The following is an 18,888-nucleotide window of genomic DNA, read 5'->3' as shown; positions in this document are numbered from 1 at the left end:
CGGGGAGCCTCCGGGACTCACCCAGAAAATGGCGTTTCATTACATTCAACGCTGGTTTTTTGAACAGAAAGAACCTTTGTAACAAAGCTACTTACTTTTTATTATAGAGCCACAGAGATTCTATAGGAAAGAGATAGTTGGGTTGACTGTGTCTATCTGGACCTAAAAAAGACTTTTGACAGAGTTCCTCACAAGAGGTTGTTTTGAAAACGGCAGTATACTGGAGGGGGGTAACATCCATGCTGACATGGATGAAAAAAAATTTAATTTTCAAAAAAATGAGGGCAGTAATTAGAGAAAAGGTATCTAGAGGAGTGTAACTAGCGGAGTACCACAGGGGTTCAATTCTTGCACCAGTAATGTTCATCTTCTACATAAATTATCTCCAAGAAGGAAAACAGAATTATATGAACATGTTGGCTGATAATGCTAAGCTACTAGGGAAGATGGGAAACCTAGACAATTATCCTGCCCTTCAAGATGACGTAGATAAAATAAGTGCTTGGAGCACCATGTGGCAAATGGAATTCAATGTGAATAAATGCCATGTTATGGAATGTGTAATATTAGAAAATAGACCACACATATAACCTACAAATTACACGGAAAGGACGTAAAGAACATTAACAAAGGAAGGGATCTAGGGGTGGTTCTGGAAAGTAGATTGTCACCAGAGGAACACATAAAGGGCATTGTGAGAGGAGCAGATGCTGAGCTTCTCAACTTCAGAATTGCTTTTAATATGCGTGGATGGTGAAAGACTTGAAAATGCTCGTGATTTAAAATTGGAATATGCATCAGTTGTATGGTGCCCATATCTCAATGTCAATAAACTGGAAAAGGTGCAGAGGCATGTTACAAATGGCTTTCAGAACTAAAAAAAAAGGTATGAGAAGAGACTAGAGACTAGAGACATTAAATATGCCAAAACTAGAAGACAAAAAAATCGGGGATATGGTCACCACTTACAAAATACTGTAATAACAGGAAGTGACCAGCTAGACAAAGTGGAATTCCTGAAACTGGCAACCTGAAGGAAAAGTAGTAGATTGAAGTTAAGAAAACAAAGGTACCAAAAAAGATATTGGAAAATTTTCTTTTGCAAACAGAGTGGTAGACTGTTGAAGCAAGTTAAGTGAGGTGGTGGTAGAGGCCAAAACTGTCAGTAGTTTCAAAATGTTCTGTGACAAAAAGTACATACATACAATGTATATACCTGTATGTATATATATATGTATATGTATTTATTTATAAGGCACAATGGGTGTGAAAATATACATGTTGTAATTAAGTGGTACATTCTTGCAAAGCCACTAGCATGCATTTCAAAAGGGTTAGATCAATGAGTCAAGCATGAATCTTCTCTGTAATGTTTATGGTTTTAACTGGGGAAGGAAGTTGAAAAATTTGCTCTCCAAAAGTTAGTTCGCTTTATTTGGCCTAGTGTGCATGTCACTGAAGAAGGTGTTTTGATCAAACATCCTTCAACATGTGCAGAAACAATGGATGCACTGTACTATATACTGAGCCATGTCTACTATCTTCTATTGAATTTTCAGGACACATATTAGAAACCTGCTCAGCAGATGGCACTCTCAAGCTGCTGGATTTGATGGAGGGAAGGGTTATATACACACTTCATGGTCACCAAGGAGCGGTCACGTGTTGTGGCTTTGCACGTGACGGCGAATATTTTGCCTCGGGTGGTAAAGACCAACAGGTATTTTTAATTGCTTGAGTAATTTTCAGCTCCTCCTCCATCTATATACAGTACTGAGAAGCAATGAAATATACTTTTTTTTTTTTTTTCATTTTTATATAAATATGTATTTAAAATGATTTGGTCTTTTATCAGTTTGTATTGTATATTCACATTGTTATTTTGTTGGCATGCAACATGAGATGGTAGAATATTGGTTCACATTTATTTTTCTGGGTAAGATATTTGCAGTTGAAGGTCTTTAAAAATATTTTGATTATTTTATGACAAGAACATGATTGGAACCTTTTACTAGGCATGGAATGATCATGTATTTCTGTGACTTTTCACTTGGGTAGAGGGTTGAGGACTCACTTTGTCACTTTAGTAGATGTCACTCAAACTACTTTGATTGTTGGTGGAAGCTTACCACATACCAGCTCCAAGAGGCCTTGTTTATAACTACAGTACTGTACATGTAGTTGCTGGAAATATAAGCATGATTGTACAACAGTTAAACTGAAGAAAGAGGAGTGATGTGAATACTGGTGTGGCAGATTTACACAATAGAATAAACTAGTGGGCAGAGAAAGCAGGGATACCCCTGGCTGGATACTTGTTTTTATTAAGCAGTTGCTACCAGCAAGAGACAACTTTCTGACAACCTAAATCTTGTAGAGTTCAAAACCCTGGTACTTGAGCTGTGTGTTTTGAGAAAGTTCGATCCAGTCATGCCCCTGAAACTGATGTAGAACTGAGGAGCCATTGTACAATGTCTTAAACAAAATTGCTTTATATTATGTATTCCTTATTTTTTGTGATTGTGATTTGTAAGTATTGTGTGAGTAACGACAGTTTTAAGATTTTTTCTGGGAGGAGCCCCTATGGCTCCCCAGAGCTATCCAGGGTGATGTGATTATCCCTAACTTTGATATCAGTCGATGTGGGTGGAGTTCTAGGCCTACCAGGAACCACGAGCCAGAACCTGGCCCCCTCAGAGAGGCACAAAGAGCAATAGCCTATTGAAATGCACATGTGATTTGGAGCATTCTATATCTGCTATCGACCGGGACAGGCACCCAGAAAGGTGAGTGCCCCAAAACAAACCCCTATTCTGGTTGAGAACGACGAACATACACAAACGAGTGGACACAACTTCCCAAATGAAAACGAGCAAACAAGTATGACGTCACGAGCCACGCCGCATGTCAGTGCAGCTCCCCCCTCCCTGGGAGGGGGAAGGGGCAGTCCCAGACCCCAGTTCTTCGACTGATGTGATCCGGCATGGTCCTGCTTCCGGCTCCTAAGCCTCTGAGGGCTTTGGGGTCAGGGCAGGGTTTAGAGGTTTCCGAGACGCGGGTGGTTTTGGTGGTTGCTCCTTATGGGGTGGCGATGGAGGCATTCGAGTCTGTTCCTCAAGTCGTAGCTTGGGTCCGACCAGTGGGCCCACTCTCTTCCTGCTATTTCGACCACCCCGGCCTTTTCTTGTGAGGCTGGGGCTTAGGAGGATGACTCGCCCCTGGGGCCCGATGTGGAGGTTTCCGGGGTTGGGGAGGAGCTGACTTGTGGGTCTTGGGCCCCATTGAACTCTGCCTGGGTTTTCCGACCCTCCGAGCGGGGCTTACTGTTACAAGGAGTGGGGATTTCCTTCCCCCCCCCCCTCTGTGTACGAGTTGGATTTGAGTTCGGTTCTGTCCTTCCAGAGGTTTTGGCTTCTCGAGTCTCGCCTACTGAGATGCGGGCGGCCACTGCGGCTTACCTCATGCGCAACCTGGAGTATGCCTCTATAATGGTTCCGTCTTCCTTCAGGTTTGGATCTTTTGGATCCAAATTCCTTGCGTTTGGATCCAGATTCCTTACATTTGGATCAGGTTTGGCTCTGGTCCTGCGTTTCATTTCCCTCCTGGAGCTGTCTTCGGATTGGCTTGAGGAGGATGTAGAGGCGCTTGGGGCCGTTCCTGGGTCTGGCGCCTTGGTCTCGGCTGCTTGTGCGTCGTCTGCGCTTTTGAAGCTGTTTGCGCTGTTCCTGTGGAATGTGCTGTCACCGTTTTTTGCTGCGCGTCTCGTGTGTAGACGGGTGGTGCTCACTTCCTCCTTGGAATCCGCTTGCGCCCTGGCTCTTAGGTTGTCTTCTCCCTTTTGTCCTTTGCTATTTGCAGCCTCTGCGGTCGAGCAGTATATGTAAGTGGCTTCTTCCAGCTGCCACCCTATATCTGACTTGTTGGTTCTCTGGGGGTCCCAGGTGGATTCTTCCCGGAGGAGTCATGCCAGGGCTTGCGGTTCCGCTCGTCAGGGTAGGCCATAGGTGCCGGTTTCGGAGCCGATGTTGCCTTTGGTCCTGGCTGCGCCTGGTCAGCGCGAGTTCGCTCTGTGTGCAGGTCGGATTCTCGTAAGGGGCATCGGCCCTTTTGCAGTTCGCCCCATTAATGGGGCGATGGGGGGGGGGGGAATGCTTGTTCTGTTCGCTCACGCCTGGTCTCACGATTCGAGCGCTTTTTGGGTCGTTTCTCGCGGCCTGCTGTGGCATTGGGTGGCTCCTCCTCCTCCTTCGGGGGATTGGGGCTGGTAGGGCAGAACTCTTCTCCTGCGCTCTGTCAGATCGTCTTGGAGTGGGTGTGCTTGGGCGTGGTTGAAAGGACGACGTCTCTCAGGTAGGTTTCCCTCCTGTTTCCAGTCCCGAAACAGGACTGTGCGGACCTGCGGTTCATTCTGGACTGGTCCCGTCTGAACCTGGGTTCCTTGCCCCCTCCTTTCGGATAACCACTCTGTCACAGGTCTGGCTTCTGTTGGAGCTTCTCTCTCTATCCTAGGTCCGGCTTCTCTCGCTATTGTTGGGTTTGACCCCCGGGGGTCTTATGTCGGCTACTGTGTCGCTGGCTTCCTCTTTGGGTTTTTCGAGGTTCAGTGCCTTGGTGCCAACCCGAGCCCTCGCTCGATGTGTTCACAGACGGGTCGTCCCTTGGCTAGGGCTTTTGTGACCAGTACTCACCAGGCCGGTCAGGGGCTGTGGGGCCCACAGCACGGCGCAGGAGTTTGTGACGATGTGGTTTGCGCTTCGGAGGGTTTGGGTCGCCCGCAGATTGACGATTCAGCTCCATTCGAACTGTTCCCTGGTGGTTCATTGCCTGAATCAAGGGGGTTCGATGAGGTCCTTGGCTCTTGGGGCTGATCGCAACGTTTGACTTGTCTGTTGAGTTCTCGGGGCTTGGCTCTCCTGGTGGTTCACGTCTGGGGGATGTCCAACGTCCTGGTGGACGGCCTATCCCGGTATGTTCCCTATCCACGGAATGGACAGTCGATGTTGGTTCTGCCAGATGTTTGGGCACCCAGAGGTGGACCTCTTCACGTCAGCATGGTGGAGGCGTCTTCCGGATATGTGGCGCCCTTCTCTGACCGCAAGGCCATCGGGATCAACACCTTCCGGCAGGACTGGTCGAAGTGGGAGTTCCTGTACCTATTTCGCCCAGTTCAGCTGTTGCTCCAGGTCCTGGCTCGCTTGGAGACTTGCCTGGGGCAAGTAGTTCTCTTGGCCCCATGATGGCCAGCCCAGCCGTAATTTTAGGTGCTGCTTGCTTGGTGTCCGAACCCGGAGGTTTTTCCCGCGGCTTTGCGTCTTTCAACAGATCGGCCCGGTCTGGTATGAGACTGGTTCGCTCTTCTCCTCGAGTCTTCGCGTTTGGTGTGTGTGACTCAAGTTTATCACCATCAGTATGGTGATCAGATGGCTTCTTTGATAGTGTTCCACCTGAGGGTTTCGTCTCGGCGGCAGTATGAAGTTTCCTGGCTGTCCTTCCGTTTCTTTTTTATTCTTTGGCGTTGTACCTCACTTTTGGTTCAGGTGGCATTGTCCTTTCTCTCATGATTGTTCCAGGACCGTCATCTCATGCCGAATACTGTCGAATACAGTACTGTTCGGCGCTGGCAGAGCCGCTGCAGCTTGCTTTCGGTATAGATGTTACTTCTGATCCATTTTGCAAGCTGTCTCATGCGTTGTTTTACCTCCGGCCTGCTCATGAGCCACCTGAGCCATCCTGGTCTTTGGACAGAGTGCTCTCTTCTCTCTTCTCCTCGGTTTGTTGTGGCAACCTTCGGTCCAGGATTGTTTTTTAAGGCTCTTTTTTCCTGATGGCATTGGCCCCTGGAGAGTCAGACTGCAGAGCTTCATGCTCTTCTCTGGTGCAGGGGTTTCTGCTCTTTTGGTCGTGGTGATAGGTTTGTTAGTCTCCAGCCGTCTCCTTTTCTGGCGAAGAATGAGACTGCTGCTTTTTGGAGGAGTCTTTGGGTTGTTGATGCTTGGTTGGTCAGGCCAGGGTTGCATCATGTGTTGTGTCCGGTGCCGGCCCTCCGCTGTTATTTGCGCTCCACGGCTTCTGTGTCTGGGGACACGTTTTGGGTTGATTCGATTTCCCTTCTTCCCTGTTCGCGGGTATGGGTCTCTCAGATCGTCTGCAGGGTTATTAAGTCTAGCTAGCCTGTGGTTTATCCCCGTGCCCATGACGTCCGTAAGTTTGCTGCTCTTGCTGTGGTCTGAAGAAAACCAGTGTTAAATGTAATGAAACGCCATTTTCTGGGCGAGTCCCGGAGGCTCGCCAGCAACCCTCCCTCCCTCCAGTCGGCGGGTTTCGCGTACTTTGATATCCAGCCTTAGAACTGGGGTGTGGATTGCTGGTGCAGGGGTCTGGGGCTCCCCCTTTCCCCTCCCAGGGAGGGGGAGCTGCGCAGATGTGCGGTGCGGCTCGTGTGACGTCATGCTCATTTTCATTTGAGGAATTCTGTCCACTCGTTTGTCTATTTTCGTCATTTTTAACCAAAATAAGGGTATGTTTTGAGGTGCTTACCTTTCTGGGTGCCTGTTCTGGTCGATGGCAGATATAGAATGCTCCAAATCACATGTGCATTTCTATAGGCCATTGCTCCTCGTGCCTCTGAGGAGGCCAGGTTCTGGCTCATGGTCACTGGTAGGCCTAGAACTCCACCCACATCGACTGATGCCAAAATTAGGGATAATGATATCAGCCTGGATGGCTCCGGGAAGCCTCCGGGACTCACCCAGAAAATGGCGTTTCATTACATTCAACGCTGTTTTTTTTATCATTGTCTCATTTCTAATTCTATGTTTTATGTAACATGTATTTCATGCATAAATCAAATTACAATAAGCTCATTTTGAAATCAGTTCAGTTCAGTATGTTGCTACTAGTTATGGGGGAGATTTATGTTCATGTGTCCTCTATGGTATGATTCAGGCTACAGCCCTGCAAAATTTCATGTGTGTCCACAAAATATGTGTAACTGCATGTCCACAAAATATGTGTAACTGCATGTCCACAAAATGTGTAACTGTGTGTCCATGCAACCCGTTCTCGCAAATTTAATAAGTCAATATTGACTTATTAAATATGTGCATAGGTGACATACTTAACATAATAGATACCCTTAAAAAGATTCATAGAAAACACCGACCTTACCTAACCTACTTAGTATGTTAAGATAAGCATCTTATTGCTTCGTAATTACAATTATTACCTAACCTATAATAGGTATAGGTTAAGTAATAATTGTAATTACGAAGCAATAAGATGCTTATCTTAAGATACTAACAAGGTTAGGTAAGGTCAGTGTTTTCTATGAATCTTTTTAAGGGTATCTATTATGTTTAGTATATCACCTATGCACGTAGTTAATAAGTCAATATTGACTTTACGAATTTGCGAGAACGGGTTGGTCCATGAAGTGTAGGCATGAATTGTTAAATAACTTAAGTGTCCTAGCTCTGAAACTATTAACATTTAACTCATGAGATTTGACTCAAATCTTAAAATAATTTCAATGATTGGGATGTGAAATAATTTCCAGGTGATGGTCTGGAAAACTAATTTCAAGCCAGTAGACTTGTGTGGAGGCCTGGAGGAGACGGAAGAGGCCGACCACCAAACGCCACACGAAGTGACTGTTGCATTGTCACCAGATGACTCTGAGGATGAGGAGAGAATTACCACAGTGCAGAGTCGGAGGGACCCTGAGACTTTTCAGGATTCTGACACTGTAGGCAGTAATAAGGTATGTTGTACAGACTTAATAAATACTTTTATTGCGTAGAGATTCTTACGTGAATTCGGTGATGTGTAATACATTATTTATCTTTCATTATGCATTTGTGCTCCATAGGAGTAGCTATACCATTATTCTTCTTGTTTACAAATTAATCTTTTCCAACATCAGATTAATTCTAATCTTGCACCTGTTTCTATTTACCATAATCACAGTGTACAGTATTACCAGTCTTCACCTCTCAGCCTTGTATAATTAGTGTAGAGTTTAGTGGGTTAATACAGATACACCAACTACAGCTACTAGGCTAGTTTATTGCACCCTTTTTTCTGTGGAGAGCCCCTTCGGCTTCCTGGAGCTATACTGGGCTCATGTGTATATATTAGACCATGGCAACAGTCAATCGAAGAAGTTCTAAGCCTACCGGGGATCAGAGCCAGAACCTGGCCCCCTCAAGAGAGGCACGAGGAGCAATGGCCTAAAGACACCTCCGTGTAATTGGAAGCAGTCTTTGTCTGCCATCTACCAGGTCAGGCACCCAGAAAGGTAGAAATTTCAAAACAAACTACTGCTGGTCAAATAATTTGCAAACCGAAAGTCGAACTAGCTACAGAACTCTCCAGTCAAAATCAAAGAAACAAGTATGACGTCACCACAAACGCTGCGCATCTGTCTGCGCAACCCCCCCCCCCCCCTCTCTGGGAGGGGGACGGGAGGTCCCAGACCTCTACACCTGCAACTCTCCTCAGTTCACAGGCTGTTATGAGGGCGAACGGTTGATCGACTCTGGCTCCATCCTTTGAGCAGTGCTGCAGTGTGGTGGTAGTGTTCAGTTTTGTTATCGTGTGAGCCAGGAGTAACACAAGAGTACTGGGGCTGCATGCACATAGGGCTGCCTTCCCTAGGTGCCCTGTAAGTACTGCCCTTGCAGCTTCAGGGTTATCTTCCTTGAGCTATTCGAGAACTACCTCCGTGTGGTTCTGTTGCTGCTTGGTTATTGCTCGCCCTTGGGGTTCAGCTGGGGTGGTTCTTGCTCTTGTTTGCCCTTGGGTAGGAGGTAGTTTCGTCGCTGGCAGGGGGTGTAAGGTACTGTGCAGCTGTCTGATATATGCATAGCGGCCGGTTCTGTTCCCCTGGAGAACGTTGTGTTTTTTGCGGGGCTTTTCTTTTGGTTTTGTTTTGTTTTGCCTGGTGGGGGTCTGCCTGGTGTGGCGGTAGGACAACTTGTAGGATTTCGGTGGTCCTCCACTGGGCCCCCGTGCTTGCACATGTCTCAGGGGTTCAGCTTATAGTTTGTTTGCCGCACAAACTATAGAATTGGTTTGAGGTGTTGGGAGGCATTTGGAAGGTCATTAATGTAGATGAGAAAGAGGAGAGGTCCAAGTATGCTGCCCTGAGGAACACCAATGTTGATGGGTAGGGTGGGAGAAATTGAATTATTCACAGAAACATACTGGAGCCTGTCAGTAAGGTAAGATTTGAGGTATTGCTGGGAGTGACCTCTGACTCCATAATGATGTAATTTAAGTAGAAGGTTTTGGTGGTTGACAGTGTCAAAAGCCTTACGCATGTCAACAAATAACCCAACAGGGAACTCATTTTTATCAAGAGCTACATGTATCAAGTTAATCATACTAATAAGTGCATCGTTAGTGCTTTTTTTGGGTCTGAAGCCATATTGACAAGAGCTAAGTATATTGTGTTTGGCTAGATAAGAGTAAAGCTGCTTGTAGATTAGTTTTTCAAATATTTTTTGACAAGTTTGGCAGGATTGATATAGGTCTGTAGTTGTTAACATCAGTAAGATCACCACATTTGTGGACAGGCGTTACTCTCCCTTTTTTTAGAATATCTGGAAAGGTTTGGAGTTCAAGTGACTTGTTGAAGAGCAATGCAATAGCAGGGGCTAAAGATCTGGAGGCTTTTTTGTAAATTAAAGTTGGTATCTCCTCAAGGGCACTAGACTTGGTTTTAAGGAAAAGGATTATCTCATTAACATCAATGGAATTTGCAGGCGTTAGGTACAGAGACTGTGGATAGTTACCTGTAAGATAGTCCTGAACATCAGTACTGGAGGATGGAATATCATTTGCAGGGGATGAACCAATGGAAGAGAAGAACCTATTGAACTCAATAGCAGTATCAGGGGCTGTAAGCTGACCATCGTTATTGGACAGGAGTATTGGTTTGTTATTTAAAATCTTCTTTGATATCAATATTTGTGAAATTGTGCTCCATGTTTTCTTAATGTTGCCCTTTGTTTGGGTAAATTTATCTTCGTAGTATTTAGTTTTGGCTCTTCTAATTATTTTAGATAGCAATGATGTAGTAATTCTTTTAAAATTCTTTGGAGACGATTCCTAACCTATTCTTCTTCTCAAGGTCATGTTTTTTATTAATGGATTTAAGTATTCCCTTTGTAAGCCAAGGATTGTTTAGCCTTTTAGTTGACTTGTTTCGTTAGCATAGGACAGTGGGTGTTATAAAGGCTGAGAGCTTTTTGAAGAAAGGATTGCACTGTTAGGTTGATGTCCCCTATGTTACCTAATTCGGACTCCCAGTTGACATTAGCAGCAGCAGCAGCTATAAAATTGCCTATAGCAGTTTCATTGTGCAGCCTAAAGCTTATCTCCCTTGTCTCTAGAGGTGGTTTGTTAATGTTAGGGGAAATGTGGGGTAATGGTCTGTAGTGCTATCGACGATTATCCCTGAAGTAAGCGGAGAGGTTATGTTGGTCCAAATGTGATCAAGAGCCATGGCAGTACTATCAGTGATTTTAGTAGGTCTAGTGATTAGGGTATGAGGAAGCAGGAATTCATACAGTTGAGGAAGCTGGCAGCAGTAGGGTTTTCAGGCTTGCAGATATCAATATTAAGGTCCCCTGCGATAATTAGATGGTTTTTGTTCATTCTGTTATCTAGTATTAGATTTCTAAGGTTAGAGTTGAATTCGGACACATCAGTGTTAGGAATTCTATAGACTGCTCCCACAATCAGGATAGACTCAGCATCCTTGACTCTGAAACTGGCGAAGATATACTCCCCATAGTTGTCTCTAGTTCTAATTACTTTTAAGCATGTTAGTTCTTGGCGGTAGTAAAGAGCAGTATCACCACCTCTGAATTGGACGACAGTTGTGAATTGCTGAGTAGTTTGGTATGTTAAAAAGTTGAGTAGTATCCTCGTTTAACCACGTTTCAGTAAGTATAATATAAGAGAATTTGTTGTCAATAGTTTCAATCAAGGCACTAACATCATCGAAGTGTTTGCTTAGAGATCTTACATTCAAGTTAATTACAGAGATATTGTGATTGTGTTAATACATTGTTTACATCATGTGCTGTAAATATCTGCAATTTTGATCATTAAAGTGATGATTGTCATAGATAGTGGATAAGAGGTTTAGTTCTGGGTCTATACTTGTTTGCATAAGAAGGCTGGTTGTAGGAAAACAAGGCAAGAATGGCAATTACAAAATAAAATTTTGATATAAAGGGGGGGGGGGGAAATAAAAATGTAAACAAGACTGTACAAGACAAACAAAAAATTAACAAAAAAAAAAGAAAAATGAGGTAGATTGCTTACAAGTACTCTCAGGTACACTGTAAGTAATAATTTGCATTTTGAGACCCAGGCAAAGCCAGGGGTACACTGGAGTAAGGGAGTATGGCGAGGCTAGGCAACCTAGGTAATAAATGAAAGCAAAAAAATAAGTTGAATAATAAACATAGGCAAATTTAATCTAATGGTTATTAACTATAAATAGTTTAGTTATGATCCTATAATTAATAAGAACTAAAGAAAATATTAATGCACTCAATTAATTAAGTCCAATAAATGACTAATTAAAAATTAAAATTTAATTTAAAAAGTGTAACAAAGAGACTTTGGATACCTCGCCCGCACTAGGTGACAAGGGGGTTAATTATGTTGACTCATTGAGAGGGATATTAAGGTGAGACAAACCACATTGGGAGAGGAAAGTGTTGAGGTTCTCCTCATTAGCAATTGTAAACATTTTACCTCCTGAAGTCTTTCTCACTTTAATAATGCCATGTCCAACAAAGCACTGATGAATCGCATCTGGGTTTTGATAACGGATTTGATGCAGGCGGTGGAGGAGTTTCTGTCTTTTTCTAGTCAAGCACTCGTTGATGTAGATTCCCTTTCGTTGGGATGCAGCTGTCCGGACACGATGCGATTTTATGGACGGGGAAGCCAGCTTGAGGCAAATTTTTTGCTGGTTTTGTCCTGATGGATTCTTTTTGCCTACTCTGTAGGCAGCAATAATGTCCGTTTTATTTAGAGTGACACGCAATTTGTCATTTATGAGAGCTTGAACTATTTCAATACACTTTTCATCCTCACGTTCCTCAGGAATATCTTGGGACGATACAACAACAGAGTCAAGCAACTTTTGCTAGTCTTGTTCATCCTGGGAGATGGAATGTTGGGCGGATAATGTACTGATACAGCCAGTCATTTTGTTGAGAGCTTCCTCTTATTTTTTTTTCTGGCTTCATCAGTTTTCAGACGTATATATTCTTCACAGAGATCATTCAAATCATGCTGGAGTTGATCTTGGCTAGCCTTATAGTTTCTAATATCCTCGTGGAGAAGGGTTATTTCTTGTTGTTGTTGATGAAGGTTCACACAGTTCCTTGATTCTCAGTTTGAAGACTCAGGATGATCGTATTTTGAGTCTCAAGGACTTGGCACAACTTTTTGAACCACTGATTCTCGGCCAAGTTAGGGAAATCCAGTGAGGGACCAGAAGCATGCTTGAATTTCGTAAAGTGGGATGTAAGCATGAAATTAGGAGAGGATTGAGAAGACACAGCTCCCTGGCTCAGTGATGGGGTAGAGGGGAGAGCAGCACCGCCGCCGCGGGCCCCAGAGCTTCCAGATGGAGAAACACGATGGCTGTCAGTGTTGTTCAGGATGGATGCCTTGTTAGGGGCTTTGTTGCTCTTATTTCCCTGCGCAGTCTTGTTTTTTGGGAGACATGATTGGTTGAGAATGGACTGGGGTATATGTTGTGGCTGAAACTTGCGTCAGGCAGTGCGGAGGCAGGCAGCAGGCACTGGTACTCACAGCCGGAGAGGATTGTTTTGAATTTTGTTTGAGATGGAATGAGTTGATTTAGGTTGGTTACTTTTGAATGTGCTATGACATTCTTGGACTCCGTGTACTTAGCTGCCTGTGGGTGGTGGTCTACATCATCTGGGGGTAGTTTGAGGGCTGAAATACATCTTAGAGTGAGGAGCGTAGCGAGCACTCGACAGCGTCAGGCGACGGTCAGGCAAACAATCTATTGATGCTTGATTGGTTCGGCCGGGGGGGTGTCCTGTGTTGTCCGGTTGCACTTTTTGCCGATTCCTGCGTACCGTGTCTGGGATGCGCTTTGGGTTGATCCGGTTCTCCTCGTTCCCGGTTTCAGGGTTTGGATCTTCCAGGTCGTCCGCAGAGTTTTTAGGTCTTCCAGCCTGCGGTCTATCCTTACACCCGTGCTGTTTGGACGTTTGCAGCTTTCGCTGCTGTGTTGGTGATGTCTAGGGCTCATTTTGGGCGCGAAGATTTGAGGGTCGCACAGTTTCCTGGCCGCCCAATTTTTATGCGTGCGTCTGCTCCTGTGCGTTCTTGTTGCCCTTGGGTCGCAGGTTGCAGCCTGTTGTCTCGGCTTCGCGTTGCGGAGTTTGTGGCGGCCGCTTCCCAGGTCAGCCCTTTCTTTTCCTTCTCTTTGGGTATGAAGCTCCAGGGAGCTGTAGGGGCTCCCCACAGAAAACCAGCGTTGAATGTAATGAAACACCGTTTTCTGGGTGAGCCCCAGAGGCTCCCTGGCAACCCTCCCTCCCACTGGTCGGCATTTTTTTCGCGTTGGTTGAAGCTTAGCTTCCGAACTGATGCTAGGCAGCTGGCGCGCTGAGGTCCGTGGCTCCCTCTCCCCCTCCCCCTCCGCCTCTCGGGGCGGGGAGGGCTGCACGGACAATCAGCGCGGCAGTAAAGTGTGATGTTTGCTTGTTTCCTTGGGATTGTAGGGAGTTTCTACCTCTTTGTTCATTTTTTTGTTTTAGTTTTTTACCATGTGGGGTTTGTTTTGTTATGCCTACCTTTCTAGGTGTCTAACCCCGGTCGATGGCAGATAAGGAAAACCCCAACCTCAAGGGGGTTTTCCAGGGCCATTGCTCCCTGAAACCTCTCTGAAGGGGCCAGGTTCTGGCACTGGTCCCTGGTAGGTCTGAACTCCTTACTTAATGTCCCGGTCTAATATAACATACATTAGCCCGATAAGCTCCAGGGAGCCTCCGGGGCTCACCCAGAAAATGGCGCTTCATTACATTCAACGCTGGTTTTTTTTTTTGCAATTCTTGATTAATGTGTACTTCAAGGAATCTGGGCCTGGCGCAGAGGACATGCTGAATATTTCATCAGGCAGGGACCAAGTAAAAGTTGTTACTACCTTAACCCCATGGAGGATTCCACATGAGAAATTGTGCAAAACTCTGGCCCACATGATGGAGTGGGTCTCATCAGCAGAGGTCATGAAAAATTTTTCTTTTCCTACTACATAGCTCTGTGCACTGATGGGTCTTGTTCTGCCAATGGTGTTGGCTACTCCGTCGTTTTTCCTGATCAAACTTACACGTGCCACCCCTGAAGACTGGCATCATCATGGCAGAACTTTATACATTTTTATATGCTCTTCTTCAGCTGCTTTCTCTGCATCAATGTTCCTTTGCCATTGTAGTCAACTCGTGGTGCCCTCAAGGCTCTGGAGTCTTAAAAACACTTTGCACTCTGTGATGATTGAAACGCAATATTGGCCATTTCATATATCTGGCGGATATAAGACTGTCCAATTTTGCTGGGTTCTGAATAATGTTATGGTTAAGCCCAAGCCTAGTCCATAACAGCGCCTGAAAATTAAGTGTGCCAAGAACGATTGTTTCATATTTCATAAATGTTAATAAGGCATGGGTGTACTAGCACCTAACTCAGGAGAAATTACCAAGGACCCACTAGAAAAAGAGTATTTCATTACATTTAATGTTTGATTTCTGCACCCATAAATGTTAAAAGAAGTGAAGAATTGCTTTTTCCATATGATTATGGTAATTAATGTATGCATAAATTTAAGGGTCCCAGTAGTACAGTCGGGTTAGTTCTCGACTCACAATAGAGAATTCTGGCTTCGAATCCCGGGTGGGGCAGAAATGGTTAGGCGGGTTTCCTATCACCTAATGCACCTGTCCACCTAGCAGTAAATAGGTACCCAGGAGTTAGTGAGCTTGTTGTGAGGTTACATCCTAGGAAGGTCAGTAATTTGACCCTGGGGGGAAGACCTCGATATAAGCCTAACATGTACTCTATAGTATGTATACACTGGCTACCTGTCCCCCAACACAATTACAGTTGTTAATGAATTAAATGTATTCAGTAGAACGTCTTCCTGTTCTCTTTGTTAGACCATGTGGCACTAATAAAAGTATATGGCAAATGCTGCTCGAACAGAAATACTTTAACAGAAGACCCTAAAAAATTGATCTAAGTATTTGTGATATCACCGTACTTATTTACATTTTTAAGTTTTATAATATAACTTCAGAACATAAATTAGTGATTGTTTTTCACAGGCTTCAAATGGAAGTGGAGATGAGGATATAGCTACCAGTTTACAGCAAGTGAAGGGTTCTCTCCAGCACCTTATAATGCAACTCGACACCCTCACTCAAACTGTCCTGGTCTTGGAACAGAGACTGTCTCATGCTGAGAACAAAATATCTGAGCTTGTTAACAATCAGCACAATCTTCGATAATTGTTTTATCTGGCATATTGGAAATTTTCTTTAAAGGTGCTTTTGTTTTGTAACTCTGATTTGTTAAAAAAAAAAAAATAATAGGCAGTTACTAGTACTTGCTGATCAGTGAATTTGCAAGGATAATTTATACAGAAAATGATACAGTATAGAAGAAGGTATTGCCTAGAGTAGGGTTACAAATCACATACACTGAAAGCTGTCTTGGTGAGATACAAAAGTGAATGCAGGTCTGGACTATGCATAATGAACCAGCTATGTGAGGACAAAGATGTAGTAGACATTGTGTTCTAGCAGTGAGGAATCTCTTCCTTCAAATATTTTTCAATGTAGAATACATAAATTGAAGGACTTCTTTCTGAAAGCAGTTTGCTTTATTTCTTATAAGATGAGAGATGTATTGAAATTTTGTAATACAAAAGGATTTACAGGGTATTATTCAATTTAAGAGAATAGTGTGCCAACAATTTTGAGAAACAAAGATGAGATCAAAGCTATTTTGAAGATAGTATTGTCTGTAAGGGCTTTATCAGATGTTAGCAGCTAATTGTGCATGTCCATGTTAGACTTCATAAAACCCTTAACCTTATTTTTGCTCCAAATTCTGAATAACATCCTGGTGTCCCTCATTTGTCTTATCTTTTACCTTTCTTGGCTGTTACTTTAAAATCTGATGGTATTTATAACAGAAATCAGATACTGTATACTTATGAGATGGCATAAGCAGACAGATCAATACCCTTAAGAGTTATGTAAAGGAGAAGTGTTCCATTAAGTGCTCATGAGTTAAGCATGTGATGGCCACTATGCAACCTAGCCAGAGTAATTTCCAGATTGTTTCCTACCATTTATTACGGTGGTAGGAGGAAGGCCAAAGGGGACAGGTCACCCTTAAGAGTGCATGGTTTGTTACCTGTAATTCAAGACTAATAACTTTGCCAACAGTCACAGAATGAATGACTAGAATTCCAAATAAGTCTCTTTCCAGGAAATATTGCAAGTACAAATGGTGGCTGTACTTGCATTTAATGTAACACCTGTAATGTATATGATTTTGGATAAAAACATTCAGAGAGTATGTGGTCTTTGATGTTTAATACAGTTTTGGTTACAGCAGTTGGATGACGTGATATAGGTTGAGATGAGGATGCTTGATACATGCTGTTGGCCAAGTCAGGCTGTAGTGCTGATGGTGGTCAGAGGTGGAGAGCTTGTTCAAGGCCTGGAGCAGAGAGCTTGAGTGAAGCAGCAGGTGGAGCACTCAAACAAGGGTGTGATTGAAGAGATTGAATATGGGGCGAGAGAGGTAGCTCGAATAAGGTCAGAATTGGCTCTCTGCTCTGTAGCAATGCTGTATTGTCTTGTGAGAGAATTGGAACTAAACTCTGAGTGTGTTATTATATGCTGAATAATGTCAATAGCATTGGAGAAGATCCCCAGTATATCCGTAACATTTGTCACTGATCGGTTTATACCTATACTTCACCTGACGTTGTGTTTAACTTATTGGATGCAAACTGTGTTCATCATCATTTGATCTGATGGGAAAACTGGCTGGTTACTATTGCCTTTCCTAAGTGATGTGGAAACATTAGGGAACATTTATTAAATATTTACTGCCTTTGTTGATCTTATAAGCTTCCTATGCTTCTGTTTTCTTACTCTCGGGATTAAGAAGAGCAAGTTACCGAAAGTCATGGTAAAGGAATTAATGATTATTGAAGGGTGTATTTTCTATAACGTTTCTTTCCACTAACATCTTCAGGCAAGGAAAGAATATACACGGTGAAAATTTATTTTAAATACACATGTGAAAGAGGTGGTGATGTGTGGGGGCAAAGGTGAAGTAATCACACACAGGTGAAGAAATAAGGAAATAATGGAGATGGATGCCAACCAAACACTGGGTAAGGCGGTGGAGAACTCGGTAGAGATGTTGTCTATTGTTGTATGGTGAGGTCTGGATTTGAGTATAGGCAAGGTATCGAAGTCATTACTGTGGGTCTTTTTTTCTTTTATGATTATAGCTTCCAGTATTTGCAGTCTTCTCTGGTCAGTGATGGATGCTGCAAATACTGGAAGCTATACTCATAAAAGAAAAAAAGACCCACCCTAAATTTACAGAGCAATGATTTCGATACCTTGCCTATGCTCAAACTCGGACCTCGCCATGCAGCACCAGATAACGACGTTTCTACCAAGTTTTCCCTACCCGCTGTTTGATTGGCATCCATCCCCATTATTCCTGTATTACTTCACATTTTCCCCTCACACAACTTCACCTCTTTCACATGTGTATTTAAGATAAATTTTCACCTTGTTTATTCATTCCTTTGCCTGAAGATGTTCCAGAGTGGAGGGCAGGGAATTATCAGGAGAAAATGCCTAGCCATTACAACTATATAGCACTTAGAAGGGGCCAGGATAAGGATTTTGGATGGGATGGGGGCAAGGAATGGTGCCCAACCACTTTGACAGTTAGGGATTGAACGCCAACCGGCATGAAGTGAGACTGTCACTCTACCATCCAGCCCAATTGGTTGGGCGTTCTAGAATGGAAGAAAACGTTGTAGAAAATATAACCTTTCAATATTCATTAATTTCTTTACCATGAATTGCTGTAATTTGATTGCTCTTCTTAATCCCGAGAGTAAGAAAATAGTTATAATACAAGCTATTTGTGCTTCTAAGATCAACAACGCTGGCAATGTGGCATATTGAACTAAATATGCTTAAAGGAATGCCCGCTGCCCAAGTATACAAACATAAACATAATTACCGATATCATTAATAGTGAATACGATTGCATGTAATGAGTGATTATGGTGATAAGTAGCTGACTCGTTAGAAATGTGATATGCTACACACCGATATGGTTAGAGAACCCAGTAAAATTAGACTGTAAAAGCTGCTAGAGATAAGAAACAGCCAGAATTGGATTCCTACCACCTTGGTATGCACAGGGGTTAAATGATTTCAAAAGTACAATGGCAAAGTAACTTTGCTGCAGTAAAAGCAGCTAATGAATAGTATATAAAATTACATAAAGTTCTACTGTAAAGATGCTAGTCTCCAGGGTCAGGCAGTATCTGTAGGTGGTCAGGAAAGACAATGGAGTAACCAACACTGTCTTAGACCCATCTGTGAGCAGTGGAGTTGGACTGATCGTTTTACAGTCTGTATCCATTTTAAACTGGATAGATTGAAGTCTCCAAGGAAGATGATATCTGGTACTGGGTTTGCTAGGTTATCAAGGATATTCTCTATTTTGTGGCTCTGTTCAGTGAATTCCTCGACTGTTGCATCTGGCGGTTTGTATATT

General features: G+C 43.6%; 1 protein-coding gene across 4 annotated transcripts in view; it reads left to right on the top strand.

Annotated features, from left to right (window-relative positions):
• The window catches only part of LOC123745401 (POC1 centriolar protein homolog A), a 55,691-nt gene extending 39,496 nt beyond the window's left edge, over positions 1-16,195 (top strand). For all 4 annotated transcript variants that reach the window (XM_045725925.2, XM_069300837.1, XM_069300838.1 and 1 more), the window contains 3 exons: positions 1,560-1,720; positions 7,556-7,759; positions 15,384-16,195. In XM_045725925.2, the coding sequence (XP_045581881.1) occupies positions 1,560-1,720; positions 7,556-7,759; positions 15,384-15,566 (548 nt within the window). In that variant the 3' untranslated portion in view covers positions 15,567-16,195. The remainder of the gene's footprint in view (positions 1-1,559; positions 1,721-7,555; positions 7,760-15,383) is intronic.
• The last annotated feature ends 2,693 nt before the right edge of the window (positions 16,196-18,888 follow it).

The sequence above is a fragment of the Procambarus clarkii genome, chromosome 44 (genome assembly GCF_040958095.1).
Source record: "Procambarus clarkii isolate CNS0578487 chromosome 44, FALCON_Pclarkii_2.0, whole genome shotgun sequence".
Lineage (NCBI taxonomy): Eukaryota > Metazoa > Arthropoda > Malacostraca > Decapoda > Cambaridae > Procambarus > Procambarus clarkii.
This window is presented reverse-complemented; position numbering and strand designations above follow the sequence as displayed.